Source organism: Sus scrofa, chromosome 13 (assembly GCF_000003025.6).
Source record: "Sus scrofa isolate TJ Tabasco breed Duroc chromosome 13, Sscrofa11.1, whole genome shotgun sequence".
In the NCBI taxonomy this organism is placed as follows: domain Eukaryota; kingdom Metazoa; phylum Chordata; class Mammalia; order Artiodactyla; family Suidae; genus Sus; species Sus scrofa.
In genome coordinates this window covers 118,613,861-118,640,928 of record NC_010455.5, presented here as the reverse complement: position 1 = coordinate 118,640,928, position 27,068 = coordinate 118,613,861, and the positions used below count along the sequence as shown (strand labels likewise).

The 27,068-nt window shown below is 35.2% G+C and overlaps 2 protein-coding genes and 1 long non-coding RNA gene across 12 annotated transcripts in view; 2 read left to right on the top strand and 1 right to left on the bottom strand.

The window, feature by feature from the left end:
- CCDC39 (coiled-coil domain containing 39) overlaps positions 1-17,142 on the top strand; it is a 149,419-nt gene extending 132,277 nt beyond the window's left edge. For 3 of the 4 annotated variants that reach the window (XM_021071235.1, XM_021071234.1, XM_003132552.4), the window contains 7 exons: positions 5,116-5,239; positions 9,816-9,975; positions 10,536-10,642; positions 11,543-11,683; positions 11,794-11,973; positions 12,119-12,207; positions 13,429-17,142. In XM_021071235.1, the coding sequence (XP_020926894.1) occupies positions 5,116-5,239; positions 9,816-9,975; positions 10,536-10,642; positions 11,543-11,683; positions 11,794-11,973; positions 12,119-12,207; positions 13,429-13,582 (955 nt within the window). In that variant the 3' untranslated portion in view covers positions 13,583-17,142. The remainder of the gene's footprint in view (positions 1-5,115; positions 5,240-9,815; positions 9,976-10,535; positions 10,643-11,542; positions 11,684-11,793; positions 11,974-12,118; positions 12,208-13,428) is intronic. The other variant, XM_021071236.1, reaches the window with a different exon arrangement.
- TTC14 (tetratricopeptide repeat domain 14) lies at positions 2,700-26,537 on the bottom strand. Of its 5 annotated transcripts, none has more exons than XR_002338123.1 (12): positions 26,186-26,535; positions 25,599-25,723; positions 25,307-25,506; positions 24,343-24,427; positions 24,118-24,247; positions 23,638-23,793; positions 23,150-23,221; positions 22,533-22,652; positions 22,309-22,431; positions 17,857-20,198; positions 7,063-7,284; positions 2,700-3,721 (listed from the first exon to the last, which is right to left on the bottom strand). XR_002338123.1 is itself a non-coding variant. In XM_001927185.5 (12 exons), exons 1-12 carry the CDS (start codon positions 26,344-26,346, stop codon positions 17,312-17,314), a joined length of 2,319 nt encoding a protein of 772 aa, XP_001927220.2. In that variant the 5' UTR covers positions 26,347-26,537; the 3' UTR covers positions 9,983-17,311. The 5 variants fall into 5 exon arrangements, 2 of the variants coding, with proteins under 2 accessions (XP_001927220.2, XP_013837684.1); XR_002338122.1 differs by having other exon boundaries at positions 2,786-5,195; XM_001927185.5 differs by lacking the exons at positions 2,700-3,721; positions 7,063-7,284 and having other exon boundaries at positions 9,983-18,230; positions 19,051-19,160; positions 20,081-20,198; positions 26,186-26,537.
- LOC102167959 overlaps positions 26,511-27,068 on the top strand; it is a 441,888-nt gene continuing 441,330 nt past the window's right edge. For all 3 annotated transcript variants that reach the window (XR_002338126.1, XR_002338125.1, XR_307046.3), the window contains exon 1: positions 26,511-26,626. This is a non-coding gene — a long non-coding RNA (uncharacterized LOC102167959). The remainder of the gene's footprint in view (positions 26,627-27,068) is intronic.

Below are 27,068 nucleotides of genomic sequence, written 5' to 3'. Positions count from 1 at the left end.
AGGGATTGAATCCATGTCCTCATGGATACTGATCAGTTTGTTACTGCTGAGCCACAACTGGAACTCCTTCACTACTTTTAAATTAAAAAGAGACTACCTGTGAGAACTCTTATTCTTTCATTGGTTCTTTCTTTTCATGGCAGCCCATTCTAGTATTATGGGCATTTTTGGAAGCAGTATGTTTTTCACCTTTTTTTTTTTTTTTTTTTTTTTGGCCCACAGTGTGCAGTGGCTTGATATGGCATTTCAGTTCCCAGACAAAGAACTGGACCTAGGTTACAGTAGTGAAAGCACAGTAATAACTACTAGACCACCAGGAAACTCCCTTCTTTCATCTTTGAGAGGATACTACTTAGAATACTTCGAAAGTTCTTTTCTATCCCAGACATTATCTTTGTATCTCCTAGGGTCTGTTCTGTCTATGCTCATTTTATTCTTTTCATTCATACTGTTAGCTTTCCATAGCTACTGATAGTCTTTGGGTTTCTGTTGTATTTATTATTATTAACTAATACTTAATTAATAATCGTGGTGATTGGTATAGTTAGTTGGTATGGATTTCTTCTGTAATTAGGTTAGATTGCTTTTTATTTTTATTTAACTCAATAAATTTTAGTACATTTCTAGTTATACAATGATCATTACAACCCTATTTTATAGCATTTCCACTGCAAACCCCCAGCTGATCCCACCACCCCCAACCTGTCTCCTTTGGAAACCATAAGGTTTTCAAAGTCTGTGAGTCTGTTTCTGTTCTGCAAAGAAGTTCATTATATCCTTTTTTTTTTTTTTTTTTTTTTTTTTTTAGATTTCACATATAAGTGATAGCATATGATGTTGGTGTCTCACTGTCTGACTAATTTCACTTAGCATGATAATTTCTAGGTCCATCCATGTTGCTGCAAGTGTCATTATTTCATTCCTTTTAATGACTAACATTCCATTGTGTATATGTCCCATATCTTCTTTATCCACTCCTCTGTCAATGGACATTTAGGACGCTTCCATGTCTTGGCTATTGTATATAGTGCTGCAATGAACCTTGGAGTGTATGTATTTTATGAGTCATGGTTTTCTCTGAATAGATGCCCAGGAGTGGGACTGCTGGATCAAATGGTAATTCTATTTTTAGTTTTCTGAGGAATCTCCATACTGTCCTACACAGTGGTTGCACCAATTTACAATCCCACTAGCAGTGTAATAGGGTTCCCTTTTCTCCACACCCTCTCCAGAACTTATTGTTTGTAGACTTTTGGATGATAGCCATTCTGGCTGATGTAAGTTGGTACCTCAAAGTGGTTTTGATTTGCATTTCTCCAATGATGAGTGATGTTGAACATCTTTTCATGTGTTTTTTGGCCTTCTGTATGTCTTTGGAGAATTGTTTGTTTAGATCTTCTGCCCATTTTTTGATGAGGTTGTTTTTTTTGGTATTGAGGTTCAGAAGGTGTTTATAAATTTTGGAGATTAATCCCTTGTCAGTTGCTTCATTTGAAAATATTTTCTCCTATTCTGTGAGTTGTCTTTTCATTTTGTTTAGTGTTTCCTTTGCTGTGCTAGATCACTTTTTCTAACAGGTCTCTCTAATGCATTCCACAAGGAACATAAGGAGTTTATTTTGGGCAATGAAGACTTTCATTACTGGCTGGAATTGCCATTTTATTTTAAATTAACCTCTACTGTTGTGCAGGCCTGTAATTACATCATGCTCTTTTTTGCTTTTGTTTCCAGATTCAACATACAGTGTTAGGAATTCTGGTAATTTGGGGGTTATAATTGGAACATAAATAATTCCTGCCAACATTTATGTGTATTTTGAGGGGTTGAGGAGAGTGGCCCAGATGTTCTGTAGGTAATCCTTTTATTAGTTACCTTGATAATAGCCTCAGAGATCACTCTTGCTCTTTTTCTTTCTGACTCCTGAGTTTGGATTTTCTCCAGAGTTCTTTGGTGAAAAATGTCTCATTTCTGCAATAATCTTCTGTGTGTATCTCCATTTTTTCCTCTTGTCAGCCATATCCCATTTGTTTTCCATTTTTTCATGAATTCATGAAAAATTCTTTCTGGTTCCCAGAACTGTGGTGGGGTGTTTTTTTTTCTTTTAATCTTTTCCATTTTAGGAAAGAGGAAAGATATGCTTATACTCAGTTCACCAAGTTAAGCTGGAAGGCCAACAAGCCCTGTCTTTTACAACCACATAATGAATGTGTATGGAGTTCCCATTGTGGTGCAGTGGAAACAAATCTGACTAGGAACCATGAGGTTGTGGGTTCAATCCCTGCCCTCGCTCAGTGGATTATGGATCCAGTATTGCTGTGAACTGTGGTGTAGGTCACAGACATGGCTCGGATCTGGTGTCGCTGTGGCTATAGCATAGGCCAGCGGCTGTAGCTCTGATTCTACCCCTAGCCTGGGAACCTCCATATGCTGCAGGTGCAGCCCTCAAAAGTAAAAAAAAAAAGTGTAAATACTTTCTAATGAAACAATAATAATACTTAAAAATTAGCAAAGCTATAACTTCTGATACTTTATATCTTTTACCATTAATCCTCTCTAGGGGAAGGAAACTGATAGGTTGAAGATTTCTTTTCACCATGGCTGAAATGCTTATTTTCATGAGGTTGTAGCAGGCGAACGAGATTCTCCATGTTGCTATACATATATCAGCATTATTGGTGTTATTACAAAATAAGTTAAAATAGTTTAAAAATATAAATTTATTGGGACAAGAAGGAAAAAGGAAAGAAGGGAAAAAAAATATCCAGCAGATTTAAGGATCTAAATCTTGGGAGACAATTCTCCAATGGTTTATTGTATTTCTGCATGCCTTGCAAGGAAGGCACTAGCTATCCTATTCTGGACAATATTTTATTTTATTTTTTAATTTTTTTAATTACTCAAATGAATTTATCACATCTGTAGTTGTATAATGATCATAACAATACAATTTCACAGGATTTCCATCCCACAGCCCAAGCACATCCCCCCACCCTCCAAACTGTCTTCTCCAGAGACCTTAAGTTTTTCAATGTCTGTGAGTCAGCATCTGTTCTGCAAAGAAGTTCAGTCTGTCCTTTTTCCAGATTCCACATGGCAGTGAAAGTATTTGATGTTGGTGTCTCATTGTATGGCTGAGTTCACTTAGCATGATAATTTCTAGGTCCATCCATGTTGCAAAAAAATTCTGGTATTTCATTCCTTTTAATGGCTGAGTAGTATTCCATCATGTGTATGTACCACATCTTCTTGATCCAATCCTCTGTCGATGGACATTTAGGTTGTTTCCATGTCTTGGCTATTGTATATAGTGCTGCAATGAACATTGGAGTACATGTGTCTTTTCAAGTCATGGTTTTCTCTGGATAAATGCCCAGAAGTGGGATTGCTGGATCAAATGGTAGTTCTATTTTTAGTTTTCTGAGGCATTTCCATACTGTTTTCCACAGTGGTTGCACCAATTTACAATCCCACCAACAGTGTAATAGGGTTCTTTTTTCTTCATACCCAATCCAGCACTTATTGTTTGTAGACTTTTTGATGCTGGCCATTCTGGCTGGTGTAAGGTGGTACCTCATCGTGGTTTTGATTTGCATTTCTCTAATAATGAGTGATGTTGAACATCTTTTAATGTGATTTTTGGCCATCCGTATGTCTTCTTTGGAGAATTGTCTGTTTAGATCTTCTGCCCATTTTTTGATGGGGTTGTTTTTTTGGTATGGAGCTGCAGAAGGTGTTTGTGGACAATATTAAAAATTTTTTTTTTGGTAAAAAACATATAATTTACCATCTTAACCATTTAAAAATGTACAGTTCATTGATATTAAGTATCTTCACATTGTTGAACAACAGATCTCCAGAGCTTTTTCATCCTGTAAAACTGAAACTCTCTTATCAATTATTTGTTTTTAAGTTTTATTGAAGTACAGCTAATTTACAAAATTGTGGTAATTCCCACACAACCAAGTGACCTAGTCATACCTATATACATATCCATTCTCTCTCAGATTCTATACCCATTAAATATTAACTCCTCATTTCCCCTTCTCTCAGCCCCTGGTAACCATTGTTCTGTCTGTACGAATTTAACTACTTTATATATCTCATGTAAGTGTAATCATGTCTTTTTGTGATTGGCTTATTTTATTTAGCATGATAGCTTCAAGTTTCACTCATGGAGCATGTGACAGAATTTCATTTTCAAGGCTGAATAATATTCCATTGCATGTATATACCACATTTTATCCATTCATTTTTCCACGAACATTGGCTTGCTTCCACCTCTTGTATAATGGGAATAATACATGAATACTGGTGTGAAGATACCTTTTTGAGAACTTTCTTTCAATTCTTTAGGATATATACCCAGAAGTTGGATTGCTGGATCATATGGCAGTTCTGTTTTTAATTTTTTTTGAGAAACTTCCATGTTTTCTATAGCAGCTACACCATTTTATTGTCCTACCAACAGTGCATAAGGGTTCCATTTGTTCACATCCTCACCAATAATTTTTACTTTTTTGTCTTTTTGATAGTAGCCATCCTCATGGGTGTGGGGTGATATCTCATTATAGATTTGATTTGTAGTGGACTATCCTTTAAAAGATGTTTGGATAGTAAATAGCCTTGTGAGCTAGTTTCATTTCCCTCTGGGGCAAGGATTAGGTATGTTTGCTTATTTCCCATTATGAAATATTTGGATTACCTAAGGTTGAGCTTCTTGAGCTGTGACATAAACATATTGTATGTGCAGCATCCATTTGAGCCCCTCCTAATCTGCTTGGGACTTTGGGAGCAAGGGGAACCAATGCGAATAGGAAGCTCATGCTACTTGGTTATGTCATGAGTGATAAATTCCTTTTTTTCTGACCCAGAAATCTTGTGCTTTCTTCCAGCATCCATGAAACTGTGGCAGGCTAACTTGTTAGCTTTCAAATTGGGTGAAATCTGAGACCCTTTAGACTGAATTATAAAATTGAAAAGTGAGAACATGTTTGAACTGTTTGAGTTTAGAAGCAACACAAATACAAATGTCTTCTGTAAGAACAGTATAGTCTTTTTTAAAAAGTATATATAAATTTTTTGGGCATTTAATTTTTCTTTTCCTTTTCATATCAGTGCTGAGTTTCATGAGCGGCTAAGTAAAATTGATAAGCTGAAGAACAGATATGAAATTCTTACTGTTGTTATGCTGCCTCCTGAAGGAGAAGAGGAGAAAACACAGGCCTATTATGTAATAAAGGTACTCTTAATTGATTTACAGTTATGATAGAATGTGAAGTATGCTTTCTTAGCTCTTTGTTATAAGCCAAAATGGCAACTCTAGTGGCTATTGCACTTAATTAGGGCCATAAAACATGAGTTGCTAAATGGAGGTACTGAAGCACTATTAGTTTTATACACATGAGGTCAAGGAGAGGTCTAGATCACTCAGAGGTTTTTGTTTTGTTTTTGTTTTTTTTTTTTGCTATCATTGTGTCATGTCATTTTCCCTCTTTTTTTAAGATTCATAATCTCTTTTACCCGAAGGCCTACTATCACTTTGGGTGTCTTTAACATGCTTGTGACAACCTGTTCAACACCTCAGGTTTAAAGCTTTACTTCACTGTAGCCTCACACTCATATGACCACAGCCTAGACTTTATCATCACCTGGAGCTATACCACCACTCTTATACTCCATTTACCACTGCAGTCCTGGTGTGGCACATATCCAGAGAAAGAGAGCTTTTCCTTTGACTTTATATTATATAGGAGACAAGCAGATCAAGTGACTCTATCTTGTTCTTTCTGATGTTGTGAGAGTTGTCTGCCACCTTATGGTTATCTTAACCGCATAAACCTATTCAGAAATTTAGAAGTGATCAGGAATCAGATGCAGTTTCCTTTCTGATCACTTCTATATTCATCTTTCTCTTTAGAAAATACCCTGAGCAGAGGTCTGGGAAGTTCAAAGAAGGAATGGAACTGTAACTTCAGCTCACTTTTCCTTTTTCATACAGTTCAAAGAAGGAATGGAAACTGTAACTTCAGCTCACTTTTCCTTTTTCATACATGAATTGGAGTGGGAAGATCCCCAGTTCACACTTTTAGAGGATGCCCCTTGTGGATTCACCCTCCATTTTTACTTCTACCTCTTCCAAGTTTCCTTCTGTAGCCCCACCCCCACACCCCTTTTTTTTTGTCTTTTTAGGGCATATAGAAGTTCTCAGGATAGGGATCAAATCAGTTACAGCTGCCAGCCTGCCCCACAGCCACAGCAATGGGGGATCCAAGCCATGTCTATGACCTTCACCACAGCTCACGGCAATGCCGTATCCTTAACCCACTGAACAAGGCCAGGGATCAAACCCACATCCTCATGGATACTAGTCAGGTTCGTTACTGCTGAGCCATGACAGCAACTCCCTCCTGTCACCCTAGCACATACTACACTGTGCAATACATCTGCAACTTTGCCTCAGGAAAATTACACCTAACCTAGCTGAGATGAGTCCCAGCTCTTAAACCCTTCTTATAACTTCTCAGTGTATAGTACCTCAGGCTTCTGCCCAATATTAATATGACTTTCTTCCTCTTAGGTTTTGAAGGTTCCCAAGGGGTGAATGATAGGCTCTAGCATATTAAGTGTTGAGAAGTAGATATGTGTTGCATTTCCAGTTAAGTTTTTCTACCAACAAGGCTCTGATGAGCTACATAACAGCATTAGTTCATTAGAATGCCTTTACCCTTATCTTGGTTCTATCACTGATTAGGTAGGTGACCTTTTATTTAACCATTTGAGACCTTAAGTTTTCTTACTTGAAAAATTAGGATAATATTGTCACTCTGTTTTAAGAAGTAAATGAGAAAATATATGTAAAGCCCATAAAACAATGTCTGGAACAAAAAAAGCCCTCAATATAATTAGCTATCATTACTGTTATTGCTGTTATGAAGATAATGTTGAAGAATTCACTTCTCAGAAAACAGGTACATTCTTATGTTGATCCTTTGTATTAGTTTGCTAGGGCTGTTATAGCAAAGTATCATAGACTAGGTAGCTTAAACTGTAGAAATGACTCACAGTTGTAGAGGCTGGAAGTCCAAGATGAAGCTGTCAGCAGGATCGATTTTCTGAGGGCTGTGAGGGACGATCTGCTCCACGTCCCTTTCCTGGCTTATGGCGGTGTGCTGGCAATCTTTTGTGTTCCTTAACTTATGGAAGTTATCACCATGATCTCTGTCTTCATCTTCAGATGGCATTCTCCTTGTGTCTCTTCAGTATTCCCTCAATTTAAGTCCATGCCTGTGGCCAAATTTCCCATTTTTATAAGGACACTAATTATACTGGACCAGGACCCATCCTAACAACCTCACTGTAACTGGACTACATCTATAAAAACTCTATTTGCAAATAAACATTCTGAAGTACTAGGGGTTGGGACTTCACCTATTTTTGGGGGGAAGCAATTCAATCTATAGTCCTTGTTTATTGTCCTACATTAGCCTCCTGTCAACGTGGCACACATGGCTGTGTTTCCCTTTACCCACCTTAGTATCTTCTAGTATCTGACCCTTAAGAGTCAGAAAAACAGTCAGTAATCAATGAAGGTCTGACATCTTTCAGATCTCATTTCCAAGTTCCTCTTTGTCTTTATAAGGAAACAGTTCCATTCTGATAGAATTTAATGAAACTGTCCAATGAAATTACTAAAAAATGCTTTAAAATGTTGATGGAAAGTTATAAAAATTTCTTTTGAATATCAACCCTTCTAAATCCAGGATAAAAAATAGATATTATATAATTTCTGATTTAAGAGGCAAATGGGATCATAGAGGTTTAGAAGGTATATATATGGAATTATATCAGGAGTTTGTGTAAATGAGCAAGTTCAATCCCTCATTTGACAAATAAGTTGTACTTGGTGTAGTAAAGTGATTTAATGTTTTTCATTTACTAGTAGGAAATCCACAACTAAAATGTTTTCATTCTCGCTTTCGCCCACTGAATTTTGAATGAAATGTTTGCTAATTCTAGATTCAACTTAAAAGAATTAGATATAATTTATCTAAGAACATAATTTTTTTTTTTCTTTTTATGGCTGCACCTATGGCATATGGAAGTTCTCAGGCTAGGGGGTCAAATCAGAGCTGCAGCTGAAGCCTATGCCTCAGCCACAGCGATCCTTACCGCACTGAGGAGGGCCAGGAATCAAACCCATATCCTCGTGGAAACAACATCCGGTCCTAAACCCACTGAGCCACAATGGGAACTCCTAATACTATTATTACCTTATTTTGCTGAGCTTTATTTTTTTATTATGTCCTATTTGCTATAAAATGTGTAGCATATCTTAAAGCACAATAAAACAAGTAACAGTGAAAATGTTAAGAACTGAAACATTACCAATAAAACATCCAGTGACCACATTCTGGTTTAGTTACAGATACTTGAGGATACATCTTGACTAAAAATGGGTTTTGGTGCTTTATTTTTTTTTGCCTTTTCTAGGGCTGCTTCTGAGGCATATGGAGATTCCCAGGCTAGGGGTCTAATAGGAGCTGTAGCCACTGGTCTACGCCAGAGTCACAGCAACGTGGGATCCAAGCCACATCTGCAACCTACACCACAGCTCACAACGCCGGATCAACCCACTGAGCAAGGTCAGGGATCGAACCTGCAGAGGGTTTTGGTACTTTTAAATACATATGCATGCTATCCCTGTCAACCCTTAATTGGAGAAAGTTCTTTGGAACTCTTTGGGTACAACTCTAAAAAGCCTAGCCCAGTGACAAAGTTAAGCTGGAAGATGTCACTGAGTTATGTTCATTCACTGAGGAATTTCTGGACTTCAGCAACTTATAGACTTCATTTTTTTTCTAGCCACATTTATCACAATTATCTTTCTCCAATTAAAATTATTTCTTAAATGTTATCAAATACAAAATTTGCTGTTTTAATGATTTTTAAGTGTATAATTCAGTGGTATTAAGCATGCTGTTGTGCAGTCAACACCAACATCTATCTCCAGAACTTTTTTTCATCTTTCAAAAGTGAAACTATGCATTAAACAGTTTCTACCCCTGGCAACCATTGTTCTACTTTGTTTTTGTTAATTTGACCAAACCCCTGGCAACCATTGTTCTACTTTGTTTTTGCTAATTTAACCACTCTGCATACGTCATGTAAGTGCAATCATGAAGTGTTTTTCCTTTTAAAAATAGGGAACACTTCACAAATTTGCATGTCAGCCTTGTGCAGGGACCATGCAATCTTCTCTGTGTTGTTTCGGTTTTAGTATGTGCTACTGAACAGGTACTTTAATTTGAACACTACTTAACTGCTCAAAGATGTTGAAATCCTACTTCTGATAATATACATATAACTGCATTGGAAGGGATAAGCATTTACTTTCCTGGGTATACCTTGTTCACCTCTTTTACTTCTAAGATTTAAAATGAGAAAGTGTGCCAAGTCTCTTTCAGGCTGGAAACATACATTCTTTTAAATATCTAGTTTGAAACTTCTAGCTAACCCTATTTCTGTTCTCAGTAGTTTCTACCTGCTTAACATTTATGGCCATTTTTGTTGCAGAGTTTTCATGTACACTTTGGTTAGTTACTACGTTGCCGTCATGGTTTTGTATCCTATGTGCTATATATTTGGAAGGCCTTGAGGATTTGATCTTCTACTTTTAATCAAGTACAAGAAATACATGCTTGTTGCTGCAATGTAGGCCTCAAGGCAAATGTTGTGAGTTAACTATTTCCTGCCTTGAAAACAGACGTTCTCCCTCATGATACTTTTATCAATTAGTTCTATTTTGTTTTTCATAGGCTGCTCAAGAAAAAGAAGAACTTCAAAGGGAAGGTGACAGTTTAGATGCTAAGATCAACAAAGCTGAAAAAGAAATCTATGCTTTAGGAAACACCCTGCAAGTGCTGAACAGTTGCAACAACAATTACAAACAATCTTTTAAGAAAGTGACACCGTCTAGTATGTAGGAATTATTAAAACTTTTTAATGAATATACAGGCAATGAAAGCTGTAGAGTTATTTAAAAAGAGGAACACTGAGATAAGAAAAACAAAAACATACCATGTTTGATTGAGTTTGGAAAAAATCAATCAGCCCCCTCCTTTAAAATAAGTGCTAAGTTGTTCCATTATTGGTTTTAGACATGACATACAACACTTCTATAGGGAATTAATTTCAAATCTGAAGAAAAGAGCAGCATATTGCCTGCTCTGTGTTGACAAATTAAGAATAGCTACTTCATGCCCTGTTTTTCAACAAGTAGACATAAGGAATTTAACCTTTAACAGCAAAAAACGTCCAAGGAGTTCCCTGGTGGCTCAGCGGCTTAAGGATCTGGTGTTGTCACTGCTGGGCCCAGGTTACAGCTGTGATGCAGATTCAGTCCCTGACCTGGGAACTTCCGTATGCCGTAGGCATGGCCAGAAAAAACATGTTAAAGGTTTAATTTAGGTAAGATTTGAAGGTTGCTTTTTATACAGCATGTTCAAAATTTTAAGTAAAAAGTCTTTAAATTCTAGGTGATGAGTATGAGCTAAAAATCCAACTAGAAGAACAAAAAAGAGCTGTTGATGAAAAATACAGATACAAACAAAGACAGATCAGAGAACTACAGGAAGATATCCAGGTATATTCTACAGACTTTAATAATAAGCCCTTTGTAAAAGTTAACTATCATTATTTTTATCCTACTCTCTTGTTATCTTGCACAAATACAATTTTTGAGAGAAGATAAAGTTTAAATGAGAAAAAATAAGTGATCAAAGTATTAACTAAATTAGTTAAAATCTCAGTGCTAAGCACAGGTTAGACCTCTGACGGTTACTTGTTAGTTGATGAAATCAGAGCTAGCTAATTATGATCTATCCACTAACCTTGCTCATTTCAGCTGCATCTGTGGCATATGGAGTTCCCAGACTAGAGGTCAAATTGGAGCTGCAGCTGCTGACTTATGCCACAGCCACAGCAATGCCAGATCCAGGTTGGGTCTGTGACCTACACCACAGATCACGGCAACATCGGATCCTTAACCCACTGAGCAAGGCCAGGGATTGAACCTACATCCTCATGGATACATTGCTGAGCCACAATGGGAACTCCTGGAACTTTTGTTTCTCTTAAATCCTTTCAGATTACCTTAAAGACTGTTCTTTAAAACAAAAACATTTGAAAGATGAGAAAAAACATGTTTGGTAATAAGCAGGCTCTATGTAAACATTAGATTTTTTTTTTAACTTATAAAGTTGAAGGAACAGATGACAAAAATTGGTAATCTTTGAAAATTAAATATTTTCAGTGGTCATTGTTTGAGTAATTTTTCTCCCAAATACCATAAAAATACTTTCCAATAGAATTATATATAGAACTTAAACCATAAAACCATTATACTTATTATAAATGATATTGATAGGATATACATTATATACAAAAATAAATTAAGTCAGATTTAAATAAAAACTCGACAAATGGCAAATTCTAAGAGTTATTTCTGATTCTAACCAGTATGTTAATACTGTATTTTTTGCAGAGCATGGAAAATACCTTAGCAGTTATAGAACATGTAACAAATAATGTCAAAGAAAAAATGTCAGAGAAGCAAGCTTATGCACTTCAACTAAGCAGAGAAACTGAGGAGCAGAAGCCAAAATTAGAGAGAGTAACTAAACAGGTATTGATAACTTTTAAAAACTTGACCTGTCATATTCATGTTTTTGAGAGTTCCAAATGGTAACCCCAAATCCTCATGTATCCATTAAAAATTATTCTATTGACTAACAGTGTGCAAAACTCACCAAGGAAATCCGTCTTTTGAAAGACACTAAAGATGTAACATTAGAAGAACATGATATCAAACTTCGTGAAGTGAAACGGCTTCATAAAATCATTGATGAAATGTTAGCGGATATTGCAGAAGAAAATGCTGAGATTGGTACTATCCTTCAGACATACTTCCAACAGGTAAACAAGATTACCTTCTATTAAATATAAATACTTCTTAAACACTTCATGAAAATAAATTTGTCATTCAAAATAAAGTGAAATCTTATTTAAAAATATTCTAAAATGTAGTGGCAGTGACGATTGCTATTGAATATTCTTCCAGAGTGGTTTAGAACTACCTACAGCTAGCACTAAAGGCAGTCATCACAGTTCCAGATCTCCTTCACAGACTTCACTGTTATCATCAGCAAGGTAAGTGGAAGGCTAACACATCATCTCTTTAACTAACTTACCTACAACTCTCACAGCTTTCATTCTGAGTGAGCCCAGCCACTTACACACTGCCACAGCTGCTGGATCTGCCAGTGCATTGCTAATGCTCTCCTCTGCCTTCCCATGCCAGTGTCACAGATGCAGGAAACAGCCAGCAGAGCAAGACTCTTTCCTTCTGACTTTTGTCTGGTGCTATCATTTCCACTTTGGCATATAGGGCTTTGTGACTAGCAGCTATTTCACTAGGATAAAACAGGGTGAAATTCTGGAGGGTACACCTAGCATGGTCAACTCTGAGTATGGGTAGAATTTAAACCATAAAAGGGCAACTTAGCTGTACAGACTTTTGGAGTAAGATTTTTATGATTAAAACCCATTATAAAATCTTAAATAGTCAGAATTTTATTTATGCTGCTTTATTTTGCTAAAAAAGGGAAATTATTCTTTACTTCTGCAGTTTAGTTTTATCCAGAATTCTATCAAGTAGATATTTAGTCAGCATTCTTATGCTTTGCTGACAAAATAAAAATTATTAATGATGATCCTAATTTAATTTCCCACATTCAGCAGCCACATTATTTTCCCTTAGCTTATGTAGACATGTCATAAAAGGATTTCCTAAAAGACTAAGTAAAAACAAAACCAAACCACCTTCTATGTAAACATAGCTAATAGCCACTTGAACAACACTGTACTTTTATAAAATATATAGGTATTTTAAAAACTTAGTATTTATAACTGTATGGCTTTCAAATGGCCCCACCACTTCATCCGTCAATAGGCCTCTCACTTTTTTTTGGCTTAAATTATATAACCTGTCATTTTAATCACTCTTGCCAGCACCCAAATTCCCATGTCCCTGGTTTTTGTTACCTTTTATATTTAATGATTTTTGAATTTTTAATATATAATGATTCTATTTCTAAATTGATTATAGTTGAAAATGTTTTTCATATAGATTTGCTGAACTATTTTTCTACTGGTTTGAAACTTTACCACCTTTCTTTTCCTTTTAAACTAATTTCTTGATATGATTAATGGTCATGCTTTTAAAATTTATTAGCATTATTAATAGCATTAATTATCTTTTTTGACTTCTTTAATTACTTGTGGAATTATGGCATCTTTTGCCATTAGAGGGGGTCTCTACTGAAATAAAAATTTTGAATTAAATTTACAGTAATTCTGATTTTATTCTAGGTCGTCTAAGAGTACAAGTACTTCTACTTCTCAGACTTCAATTAAAGTATTAGAGCTAAACTTCCCAGCCTCTCCACTAATTGGCAGCACTTCTAGACCAGCGAGTGTTAGCAGTGGCTCCAGTAATGGTAAAAGCAAAAAGAGCAACAAATAAACATTTTAATCTCTCTTTTGAACAAGTTATAAACACAAAAACAAAAATCTCATAATTTTAAAATAGTAATATCCCAGGCTATGCTTTTGAGTGCCACATGTTTATAATAGAGGTAAAGGCATACTCAGAGTGTTAGAAATACAAAACAACCAGATGAAAGTTTTACCTAGTGGAAAACACAAAAAGTGTTTTTTTAAGTCAAGTAGTTTGGGTCCAAATAGACCAAAGAAATGTTTAACTTTCTTAGTTTTTTTCCTACTATTTTCTTCACATAGAGGGAAAGCAGTAACAACAGATTCTTAATAAGGATATGTGTTATACAGACATAGGGAGATGATGTTTTTCACTGTTATTCTGATGTTTGTTATATTAGAAAAAGTTGCTTCATTATTTCATGCTTGCCATGAAACTACTCTTACTTCTAACGTAACTGCATCTTTCAGGAAGAAATTCAAGATTCACTGTACTATAGTTTATAACACTATTAAAATTCTTTTACATTAGCAGATCCTAAAATTAGTTTTCTTTATTAAAATAAACATACTTCCTGGACTTTGGGGGAAGAAATCTATTAGTTTCTCTTTGAGCAAAATTTAAACATTTTTAGTCAAAAACAAACAAAAAAACCCCCAAAAAACCCATTACCTTCCTTTCCACAAAGAAAACTGACAGAAAAGAGAACCACTGTGTAGCAATAAAAGTGTAGCTTAAATTTCTAGAAAGTAGTCCACTCTGATCCTGAAAGAAGTTAAACATATTAGAGATTTTGCTTTCAAGATACAACCAAGAATGTATTTTTCAAGACTTTCTTCATTTAATAAAAAATTTAAAGAAAGCTCAGTGTGATTAGAATTGCAATGGAAATTCCATAAATTTGCAGTAAAGGCAGACTACCGGATTTAGTTATTCCAGTCAATGCTTTATTGTAACATGCGCCTGACACTTTGAACTCTTGGAATTGAGGGTGAAGTATGACTGTGTTAAAAAACTGATTTTCAAATAAACATGAGATTCTATGTACTTAAATGAGTACTGTCTCTTTCAAACCTTGGGGAAAAAAAATTTGTTTTGACAACTGTCATTGTTTAGAACTGTCATTTGCAGTTCCTTCTGAAAGGCAATAGTGGTAATAAACTTATTTCTCCTGATCATTATTTATTTATTTATTTATTTATTTATTTTTCTGATCATTATTTTTTTACTATCATTATTATTATTTAGGAATAGCCAGCAAAAGTCATAGCCAAGTACAATAAATAATGTGGTTTAAAAAGCTGAGTTTTTTTTTAATTGTTTTGGTGAGATTTTTTAAGACCTAAAAACTGATGGTTTTATGGTCACTTTGCATGTTTACCAAAGTTCTCATTCTCCACCCTATTTTGTAAATTACTTGGAAGTTGAAATATTAACACTGTATTCTATGAAGGCAGGTGTTACATCTTAATAGTTTTGTGACTCTAGGGAAGTTAACTCTCTAAGCTTTATTTTCTCATTTGTAATATAGAGACAGCTTCCTATATTGAAAGTTTATTGAAATAATCAGATAATATACACAAAATGCACAGAGCCTGACACACTGGAATTGCACAATAACTTCTACCTATTACTGAGCCACCAACCAAAGCCTAACACAATATTTGTGCAACAGTGAGGTTCTCAGGCCAGTATACAAGTTTGTATTTTACTCTTAAGTAACAGTTTCATCTTCAGTGTAATACTGTTAAATGGTGAGACAAGGGATCAACCCCATCACCCCCAAATCTGGAAAGTTACTATAACGTTCACATATTGTTAAAGTCACCAAGATATAGCCTGAGTATGTACAAACTGCAGACATAATGATGTTAAGGAAAAAAAAAGTGCTGAAGTTATTTATCACTAGGGATTCTTCACAAGTAAATCTCTAATGATATTTTTTTGCTATGATGGGTTTCCTGAACATAGCCTTAGAAATTGTCTTAAATAATCTGCTTAAGTTTATATATGCCCCAGGAAAGAAGCTTTGAGGAAGATGGAATTTCTAAATTCAGGCAGGCTGAGTAAGGTACTATAATAATTTTTTTGTACCTGAATTAAGTAACATTAAGTCACAAAGGTGCTTTGGAAAATGACAACGCTGTTTGAGAGTGATGCTCAAAGAGCTTTTATTAAATGAAGTGTACGTAAAATTCTGAAGCTGTATTAGGAATTCCTAAAGGTCAAGGCGTATGTCAAGAGTTTCCACTCTTTAAAACACCACTATGTAAGACTATGTAGGGATGATATCAGAAATATTTAATACATGGGAAGAACTAGGGACTCTTCAGAAGATGGATTGCTTGGTGCAAAGATTAATGCCAAAGTGACTGATTTCTACTGCTATTACCTATTGATTTTGACCAGAGTTTCTCTTTCTGTTCCATTCAAAAACAAATTTTAGCTTTTTCATTAAGCTCCCATCTCTGAAGTCTGAAGATCGCAAACAATACACACCCAGCTATACTTAAAAGTTTTGGTAATTTACTGTTGGCAAGAGCTGTGAAACAGACAAGGACTAAATGTTTTTTTTCTCTATTGTTCTTTTCACACAGACCTTTGTAGATGGGTTCTCACTACCCTCCATCCTACCCATCCAGTATCATGAGTTGGAAGGATTCAAAAGCTGATTATAAACTCCTGTTACTCCTATTTACATCTATTCCATTCTATACAGTTTTCAATAATTTGGGAGGATCCTTATGATCCAAGTTCCTTCCTTCTTTAACTCTAATTGCTGAAATGTATTGTCAGGTTCTGTCAGAGAAAGGAGGTATTGGAGGAAAGGTGTGAAGGAAGAAAAGCAGAAATGTAGGCCAGCTCTAGGCTATTTACAAACATGCTTAGTGCCTTCCTAACTGGACATCTGCAATAGTAGGACAGTTTCCTAATTTTCTTTCCCTTAGTGGAAAACCAGATATATAGTGTGCTTCTCTTGCCACTGTTTTGTTTTGTTTTTTTTTTTTTTTTTTTGAATAAGAGCAGTCTTTTCTACTCTGATCTATTCTTGAATAGCCTGGAATGTAGTCTCTTAGGGTCTTACCAATATTTAAAGAAATTTCTTAGGGCTATACTGCTAGCAAGAAGGGGAAAAAAAGAGAAATCAACTTTATGGCTTTATTCCTAAGATACTAGTCAAACAGCTGGTACATAAACCATTTTAGTTAAATCAGACTTTAGAGGTCAATTAGACAAGACAGATAATCTGTCTACCATTTTAAAATAAACATTATGCAAAAAATTTAATATTTAATGGTACTTAAGGAACATTCAGCAATATCTCTTTCAAAAGCCAAGGGCTTTTAACAGAAAAGGGAATTAAGTAATTTTTGATAAAAACAACCAACTGTTCAATACACAAATTTAATTTTCTCTCAAACAGTAGGATAAGGTGGACCCAAGGAATTCTCATACACCGTAATACAAAGAAGGAACAATACTTTGAGTTATCTTTAGATGAAGAAGTTTAAATCATCAGAGTAAGAAATACTGTACATAAACACACGTATGAAATACCTAAAAAATCAAGCAAAGGGGACCTACAACTGAAACAAATATACTTTGAGAATAGCTATAAAAAGCATTTGATTTCTATAATCTCTACAAACAAAATAACCACAAGAGCAGAGATTTCTGCACTGGGCTATTAGAACTAAAAGACCTAATTCTTTCAATAAAAGCCTTTAGTGTAATGGAACTGATCCCTTTGGCATATTAATTTTTTGGCTTACTTCCTTTTTCTTTCTCAAATGCAGCTATCTGATTAAATATATTGAGTAAATTTTGAGGTAAATTTTTTTTAACTCCACTTTCTGAATGCTCTTTGCTATTTAGTCCTTCTTCTTCTGGGACCTCAGTTTTAGCATCCTCCTCATAATTACCCTCTCTTTCATATTCTCCTTGATTTTTATTTAATTCATATCGTTGCTCATGTCTACTGAAATCACGTGATCCAGAATAAGTATATTTTTTATACTTTTCAACTGATTTTGAAGAGTATTCTGAGCTTGCTGGTGAAGTGGAATATTTCACGGAACCTGTCTCCCACCTTCTATACTGCTCTTTTCTTCCTTCTATATCTTTTTCAAATCTTCTATAACCATAAATTTTAATCTTTTCCTCTGAATTCCTATAGAAGGAATCTGAGGAATCTCTTCTACTGGATAAATGTCTTTCTGACTTATATGGCTTTTCTGTTTTGCTACTACCTGCCTGAGTTTTATAGCTATTACAAAAATCTCTTGGATATTCAGACCTACCTCCAAAATCATCCGGAATTTCAACTGAAGATGAAGAGAAAGGGCATCTATCTTTTTCTTTTACCTGTTTCTTTTGATATGGTAACCTATCCTGCTTTTCCAGTAGTTTTTCCACTTCTTGTTTTTGGTTAAGAAAAGATGCTGAAGTATTGGCTGGAACTGGGAAGCACTCATCTTTCTTACTCTGATCTATCTGATTTGAGGATGCCTTAGCTGAATGCCTTTTGGAACTTCGAGAAGACTCTGAGCGATTCCTCTTATGTTTCTTATGCCTTTTGTGCCCCGAAGAGGAAGAGGATGATGAAGAAACTGATTCATCAGCAGAAGAAACACTTGAAGAGGAAGAAGTTGATTTTCTTCTTTTTTTCTTTAGCCTAAAAAAATGTAGTTAACTCATTAGATATGTTGACTATAAAAACATTTAATTATCCATAAAGCCGTTAGTTCTAATTCATTCTCTATTTTATAAAGATTTTATCAAAGTTGTAGTTTAGATAAGGAATTGTTATAATACTCTGTTATTATGATGTCTAATTTTATCATTATTCATAACTTTTGGGAAAAAATACTTGTGTAGATAGTTGTCACTGTAAGCAAACCTATCATTTCTGAAAGACACAGTGACATTTCCAATATTACCTTAAAAGCACAAGATCATCTGAACACATAAAAGGAGAAAACTAAGGTTTTATATTTGGTTACCTCTGGTTCATAGTTTTTCCACCTTAGCACTATTAATATTTTTTGCTGAATAATTCTTTGTTGGGAGCATAGAGTGGCAGTGGGGGATCCTACATCTCTGTATTAAGTTTAGCAGCATCCCTAACCTCTACGCACTAAATGCCAATAACATTCTATCAGTTATGACAACCAAAAATATTCCACAGGGGGACCAATCTGCTCCCAGTTGAGAATTACTGCTCTAGTTCTAAAACATTTCTCCCTCAAACAAAGATAATTAAAACAGCTTACTAGATATTTTAATTCTAAGGTTACATTTTTTTTCCCACAAGTCTAGCCTTAGATTTCACTTTGCTTTATCTCTTTTATAGAAAATTTTATGGTATACACACTTGCCAAGAATTGTAGATTGAGTTGAAACACTTACTTTTTACTTACTTTACCTCCCGTATGGCACTCTGGTTCAACTCAGTACTTGCTTTAAGTTAAGAAATACTGAATATTATAGTTTACCTTTTCTCCTCTTTTAAGAGCTTACGCAACTTTTCTGCACTTGTTTCTATTTTCTTTGTTTTCTGCTTTTCTTCCTTTTCAGCTTGTTTTTCTCTTAATTCCAAAGATTTCTTTTAGAACCCAGATATCGGAAAAAACCACACGTTAAAAATAGCAGAATATATAAAGCCCAGTTTTCAAAAGACCACCCCCAACCAGAAACCAAATGTGGTATACCCAAATCACCATATATCCAGTATTAAACAAGTGATTTTAACATATAAAAATTAATCACACAGGTGTTTGGCATTAATCATTGGAACAGCCAGAAGAGCATTGAAGACCATATTGCAGTTGGTATTCCATGAAAAAAAGTGGAAGCCATTGCATTGGTACCCATGGCCCAGAGTGCAAGAAAGAGAAAAAAATAAAGTACATGAAAAATTATTTTTAAAAAAATTAAAAATTTAAACAAGACATAAATTTTATAAATAAAATGCAAATAAGGAAATTCCATTAAGGTGAATTGAGGGGAGAATCACCATGTTCAAATACAAACCATTTAAAAAATAGCACAGCCCAGTTGGATGCATGATTACATAAGAAATCATTTTCCAGTTTGAGGATGGGGATGAGCAGCACCAGATGTCACAGACACAGCAGCAATGGTCCAATTCAGAAGAAAATGCATGAGAAAACATCATCATCAGTATTACAGGAAAAGACAGTTTAAAATATTTCTCAAAAAGGTTTTTATAATTAGATCAATTATAGTAACAATACTGAATTCTGTAACCACCAGGAATGTTCACTACTAGAAGTTCTCAAAATCACATACCAAATTTAGGCAAAGGGAATTTTCTCACAGGACTATTTTTACTTTTGAGAATTAACAAAACTATGAAGTACTATCAAACCCAATTAAGAAAAGCTCTATCTAAAAAAACTTCATAATGTCTTAAGTGATTTATAATAATTTTCCTTAGAAGAAAGTCGAGTTTTTGCATTAATTTCAGTATTGCTAAATTTCTAAGAGGAAATAAAGAATCACCTGCATGTATTTATGAAGCTTCTGCAAAGCATCCTCTGCATCTTTAAAAGTTCCATCCAAAGCCAAAGCTTTCTTATAGTAACTTTCAGCATTTAAAAACTTTTCTTCTTCTTCTAACCTAAATTTGAAAGGAAAATTTAGGTTTTTTTTTTTTTTATATAAATTAGAAGTCTTCAAATATGCATGTAGGGCAGAGGCTTATATGAATTTATTACAGAAAAAACATGTTTAGCAAATTATTTTCCAAGTGGAACAGTAATTAAATAAGGTGCTTTTTACTTTTTTTCTTTTTGGGGGGGGTAGGGGGAGAGTAAAATGATCACATAAAACAAGAGAAAACTGAACTCATTGGTGGTTACTCATTGGGGGTGTAGGGAGCAGGCAAAATGGTTAAGGTGGTCAAAACCTATAAACTTCTAGTTATAAAGTCCTAGGGATGTAATATACAGCTTTGTGACTATAGTTAACAACATTGTATATTTGAAAGTTGCTAAGAGAGTAATCTTAAAAGTTCTCATCATAAAAAAAATAAGTGTGATGGACGTCAATCACTTACTGTAGTCAACACTTTCTGTGTGTGTGTGTGTGTATCAAACCATTATGTTGTACTTAAACTGAACCTAATATGTTATGTGTTAATTATATCTCAGTTAAACAAACAAGCAAACCAAACAGGAATCTATTACTGGTAACTAAGGCCATACTGCAGGTCAGGCATTGATATTTTAATATAATACATAAAAACACCTAATATACTGATATCCTCAAATCTATGTTGTGAAAAATCAGAATTAGTAAGTTTGGACACAGAATGGTGAAAGGATTTTGTAAAATATTTTCAGTTTTTAGAAAGCAGAAAAATGTAATTACTGTAAAACAAATTTAAAAAATCAGTGGCTTCAATGGGATCACTTTTGTGTTGGATTGGACAAAGGGAGTAAGGGACCAATCAAAGATGACCAACATTTCTGGCCTGGATATTGAAACAGATGATGCTACCTTCACTCAGCTAAAAAACACCAGCATGTGAATGATAAGACAACCATAGCTAAGTAGGTACTAGCTAGGTACCTAGTGAGAAAGTAAAAAGCTGTTTCAATCACTTGGATCCAAGTAGAAGTTTCTCAGTTAAAAACAAATATTGTGAAATTTCATTTTGTGGAATTCTGGGATGATCATACAAAATGAAATGATCAGGAAAATTCATGAAAAAGAAAAGAGATAATTCCATTAAAAAAACTAATAGCAAAAAGGTGCTTTTAATTATAAACTGGCCTTTATTAAAGCAGGTTACTACCTAATTATTTATATTTGAAGTATTATGTTTCTTCAAAATATTTTATAGACTAGTCTGTTAGTCATATATTTATTTTTGTGTGTGTCTATCAGGTACTACACCAAGTATGCCAGAATCTAAGGATAGTAACACAGGGTTTGTTTGTTCCTAACATTTTACTCCTCCTTTTAATCTAAATTTGTGGATTTTACTAGACAAAGTAGAGCAATGAACTGAATACAACAATAAAATCTTATTCACAATTAACTATAGAGTTCTCAACTTATATTTCTGGCATTGTATTACTAGAATGATGAAATGATTAGAAATTAAATTTCTCTCTATTAATCTTATACCTTTACAATTATATTTCTTTTATTTATTTATTTATTTATTTATTTTTTTAATTTTATTTTCCCACTGTACAGCAAGGGGGTCAGGTTATCCTTAAGCAATTATATTTCTATGTAATGGGAATAAGTATTCAGAACAGTGAACTCAAGACAATAAAATATCTCAGATCATAAACAACCTAAGGAATAAGGAAGGAAAAAAAGGACTAGAAAATTTAAAGAGGACTATATTTAAAAAATATTTTCAGAGTTCCCATTGTGGCGCAGCGGAAACGAATCCAACTAGGAACCATGAGGTTGTGGGTTCAATCCCTGGCCTTGCTCAGTGAGTTAAGGATCCGGCGTTGCCGTGAGCTGTGGTATAGGTTGCAGATGCAGCTCAGATCTGGTGTTGTGGCTGTGGTGTAGGCAGGCAGCAACAGCCTGGGAACTTCCATATGCAGTGAGTGTGGCCCTAAAAGGTAAAAAAAAATTTTTTTTTCAACCAAAACTGAAGTTAAGAGCGTCTGAGTTAAGTTACAAATGCTATTTCCTTATGTTAAATTCAAGATTTATAGTGGTTGAATATCAGATCTCTACTATTAAAATCTGACACTTACTGCCCTCCTCTTTCTACAAGTGTCTGGCAAAGGTATTTTCTTGCATTCCTGTGAGTTGGACAGTTTTCCAAAGCAAGCTCAAAATCTTCTATTGCTTTGTTCAGACTTCCTTTTGTTGCATATCTATAGGTATGAAACGAATTAGAAGAATTTATCTTGTGAGCTAGTCATAAATTTTGTACATTTATCTTATAAATATTCCTTAAACCCCACAATCCACTTACAATGCTCCTCGAGCTACTAAAGCTTCCACATTTTGTTTGTCTATTTCCAGAGCTTTATTGTATTCATTCATAGCATCCACATGGCGTCCCACCTTAAAATAATCAACTCCAATCTTCACACTAAACGGACACACGTAAAAGCATAAATAACAAACATTTCTCAGAATATCCAAACAAAATGTTAGTATTAATACGTTTTTAAAGCAAATCAAATTTGGTTAATATTAACTCTTAAGAAGTATTCTGTTCTTTGGATAATTTCATAACAAATATTTATGAAGTCAATATACCAATTTCTCTTTAAAAAATTAAGAATGTTGGCTAAAACTTAAATCTTCAGTTTTCAACATAATACCATTTGCACCTATTAAAATCTAATGTCAAAAACATATCATTTTGGAGTTCCCTTGTGGCACAGTGGGTTAAGGATCTATTGTCACTGCAGTGGCTAGGGCCGCTGCTATGATGCAGGTTCTGTCCCTGGCCTGGGAACTTCCACGTGGTGGGTGTGGCAAAAAAAAGTACTGTTTAAATTCATTTATAAACAAATGAATGCTTGCCTTACCCTAACCTTTTGGACTAAATAATGCAATTGTTGAAAGAAAAAATCTCCATACCATTTTAAAGCCCAAGATGCAGACTGTTTCTTTCTTAAGGCAGAAGCGAAATCATCTTCAGAGAAATTTTTGCTATTAAAGAAAAGTCAAACTGTAAGTACTATTTTTGGTAACTATATTTCACTCTGCTTGACAGATAAAAACTGAATCCCAAGCAAGAAATTTGTATTCCATTTACAAAGCAAAATTCTTGAACTCCTAGGAGTGACTACTATTGTTACGCAGTACTTTTCTTTAGCATATGCACAAAATTCTTATACATTTTCCCTATCTTTTTCTGCATCTTATAAATTTTTTACACATCTACTTGGTCACATGCACACATCAATCAATGACATTTCCAGAAAGAAATGAGATCACGTGGTTTGTTCAAACTTTGGCATACTGCTGTCACCAGACTTTTATCCTTCCATTTATGTTCCTCAGTTATGCAAATTTTGACCTCAGCACCAACTAACTTCATCACTTAATAGAATAATTTACTATACCTTTGTAGGCCTCTCATTAAAGATGGTGGATTAGATTCATCTATTCCTAGTTTTCCTAGAAGGAATTCAACTACGCCTGGATTAACAAATCCCAAAGAACTTTGCATGATATTCTCATAAGATTCCAAAGAATTGCTATTTAGTTCAATACTTCTCCTTTAAAAAAAAAAAAAAACAACACATACACACACACACAACAAAAACATATTAATGATTAACACAATTAGCATGTCCCATTTCTACTAAGGAAATAACATTATCACAGGGGATTTAAATACAGACCATTTCTGTAAATGAAGGTGTGGCAATATTATGATTTAATTCTTTTTGTCAAACTTCAAGAAATTTAAGGGTTGTAAAAATAAAATGAGCATATTTTGAAATAAGAGAAAATAAAATTCTACTTTCTTGTTAGAAACTGGACAAAATTTGCTCTTTTTTAGCCAAGAAACTTTTGCAATTAACATGTGGATAAATTACCTGTAGTACAAAGGAAGTTCTTCGGAACTAATTACACCTAATTTAATACCAGATAGGTGTGATGGAAGAGATGAGCTATATAGAGATACTGCAAGCTTTTCATGATATCTGTCAATATCCTTGATTCCAGCTTAAAAAAATGAAAAAATTAAGTTGATTAACAAGGCAATGCAAACATAAATCTGACAACTGTTACTTTTTTATTAGTATTATGAAACTGATCACCTCGAATGATGTCACCAGTCTGGTAATATGATAAAGGATCCCCATGGTTACTGAGAGAAGGCACATCTCTTAATGGACATAGAGCCTGCAATGAAAAGTTTTTAAAATACCAGACATTCCATATTCAGTGAAAGTGTCTTCTTTTATTCTAATTATTCAGTATAAATAGCTGATAGTTGACAGAAAAATTAAGAAAACAATTATCACCCTAAAGTTTAAATTTAAATAAGGATTTTAATAATTTCTGTGCCCAAACACAATAAATTTTCTAGTTCAGTTAAAAAACTAAAATCTCATGAAATTTGCAATTAGTTTTAGGACCCAAATATAAGCACGGATTATGAAACCAAAAGGTATTTTGTGCTTGTTAAATATAAAATTAAAATTTGTCCAGCAGGTAGGAGAGTTCCAATGAAAATGAAATGTGAATTCTCCAAAGGTTAGGTCTGTTATCTAGTTGGCGATACCTTCTGCTTTTCTTCCATTTTCATCTGTCTTAATAGACAATAAATATCAAACCTTTTAAATTAAAGTGAAATGTTTTAAATTCAGGTCATTTACTTTGGGCAAAGTATCTCATAGATAGTGGATTTGTTTTTAAATTGTCCACGTGCAGATATCTAGTAGCAAATGCTAATAAAGGTAACGTTCATCTAGAATAACCACAGGTTACCAATCTCATCATGTCCACTGGTATCTTTTTGAGCATTTTAAAAAGGTCACCACCCCTCCCAACCCAAACCCCTAAAACTAGAAGTGGTGGAGGAGTAGATAACTATATTACTGCCAATAATTTTTTAAAAAGAAATAGTGCTTTATTTTTCTCCAAATAATACTTATTTCTCAAAACTATGTCTGCAGAATACACTTAATTACAACTGGATACAAAGACATAATTCTTGCATTGAGATGACACGTTATCAAAAACAGAGACAATCAAATAACTGAAGAGTGAGTAACTTACTGTGATTTCTAAGTGGGATATATCTCTCATAATGCCACTGCCTAAACAAATCAACACCATGAAAAACCCAAATTCCCGAATGGAACTAATTCTTCCAATCACTATATCACCACGCTCAATATCTCGGAAAAACAGCTCTCTTCGGTCCATACCAGGTATCTCCATGAACTGCTCTAAAGGTGGCATGACTGCATAATGATCTGAAAAAATAATTAACAAAACAGTACTAACAACAGCTTTGCATTCGATTTCACTTGAAGTGGTGTTAAACCAAACCGCAATCAAAACTCACCTTCATTATCTTCATTAATTTCAGAAGTTGTAGGTGTACCTGATTTCCAGGAAAGTGCAAAAAGCAGATCCGCTTTTTTGGAAATGAATTTTTGTATTTCAATGTTGTCAACTTTCTTCTCTTTTCTTAAAAAAAAACAAAAGTTATGAAAACTGGTTTATCTACAAAACCTTTTAGTACGTCCAAGCTTCTGCTCTCGGTTTTCAATGCCCAATCGGGTCCATCTTAAGCTCTTGGCCGTACGCCTTCTGAAAAAATGTTTTAACCTCATTTGCCAGCCCAGATAGAGGGCGGGGAAACATAAAAAATGTGACACCCGCGCAGTTCCAGATACAGAAGCCCCGGGGGATTTTACTAAAGAATCAGCGCCTCCGGTAGGCAGTACCAGATTTAAAAAGTTCAGTCCCCATCTTGCCCTCACACCAGGAGTGTGAACCCTCCTCCACACTGCCCTCGGAACCAGCGCCACAATCACCACGCGCTCACAACACCGCTCCGCTCCTAGAAGGCTCAGGCGCCCGACTGCGGCAGTGGAACCCCGAGCTGTCCCCTTTCCCCGTCTCGCAGCGGCGCCCCTATCCCATTACCTGCCCTGTAACTGCTGCTGGGGTGGCGGGCCCCGCGGAGGCTCTGCCACCGAGCCCAGGAGGCTCCGGAAGTGCGGATTGTCCTGCTGTTCGCTCCGGAGCAGGGAGAGCAATGAAGGCCCGTGGAAATTCAGTGACTGCCGCAGAAGGTCCCGGTCCATGGTGAGAGACGGCTGGGCCCAACAACCAATGGGCTGCCTGTCCACTGTTCTGGGCCCACTACTTCAGCCGGGTGGTCCCGGAATCTGAGGAGGGAGCCTGCAAGCCGCCGGAAGCATACATCCCAGACACCTACAGAGTGACCTCCCGGAAGTGTTCTGAATCCGCCCCTAGCGGCGGTGCCGCGCAGCCAGTCTCGGTCTCGCGAAATTGAGCGAGATTACGGAAGCCGGAAGGATTGGTCAAGGTTTTCCGGAGCTAAGGGCCAACTACGGCTCTGAGGTAGCGTTGCGTGTGACAAGTTTGTTTCTTAAAATTTCCGAGGTGTTAGTGCATTGAAACGGTCTGAGCTCTAATCTGTGGTAAATAATTCATTATCTTGTTAGCGAGGACCTTCCAAGTGCCAGTGTCAGGATGAGAACCCCAAACCTTAAAGTTTCTTCCCTCAGGTACTTGCTGGGTAAACCACTACCTACGCCTCAGGCACAACCACGTTAAAACGACCGCTCTGGGAAATTTCCTGGTAGGCTAAAGGGCGGAAGAAAGGAAGGACACTAACATTTGTTAAGCACCGGAGTTGTGTTCTCCATCCATATCTTGATCACTGTTAGTGATTTTAGATTTAATTTAAAACCAGAATGGCTTTAATGCCTAGACATTGCATATATACATTCTTTTTATTTCTCTAAGTGGTTTCTCAAAATTTAGTGTCCATAAAGTTTAC

Coding starts and splice junctions, on each gene's coding strand:
- TTC14 (XM_001927185.5), bottom strand. CDS start 26,346: ATGGACCGGGACCTTCTGCGGCAGTCACTGAATTTCCACGGGCCTTCA. Junction 23,794..24,117: donor GAACTTCCTTTGTACTACAG/GTAATTTATCCA, acceptor TTTTTTTTAAAG/GAGAAGTATTGAACTAAATA. Junction 22,653..23,149: donor GCATCTTGGGCTTTAAAATG/GTATGGAGATTT, acceptor GTGTCCGTTTAG/TGTGAAGATTGGAGTTGATT.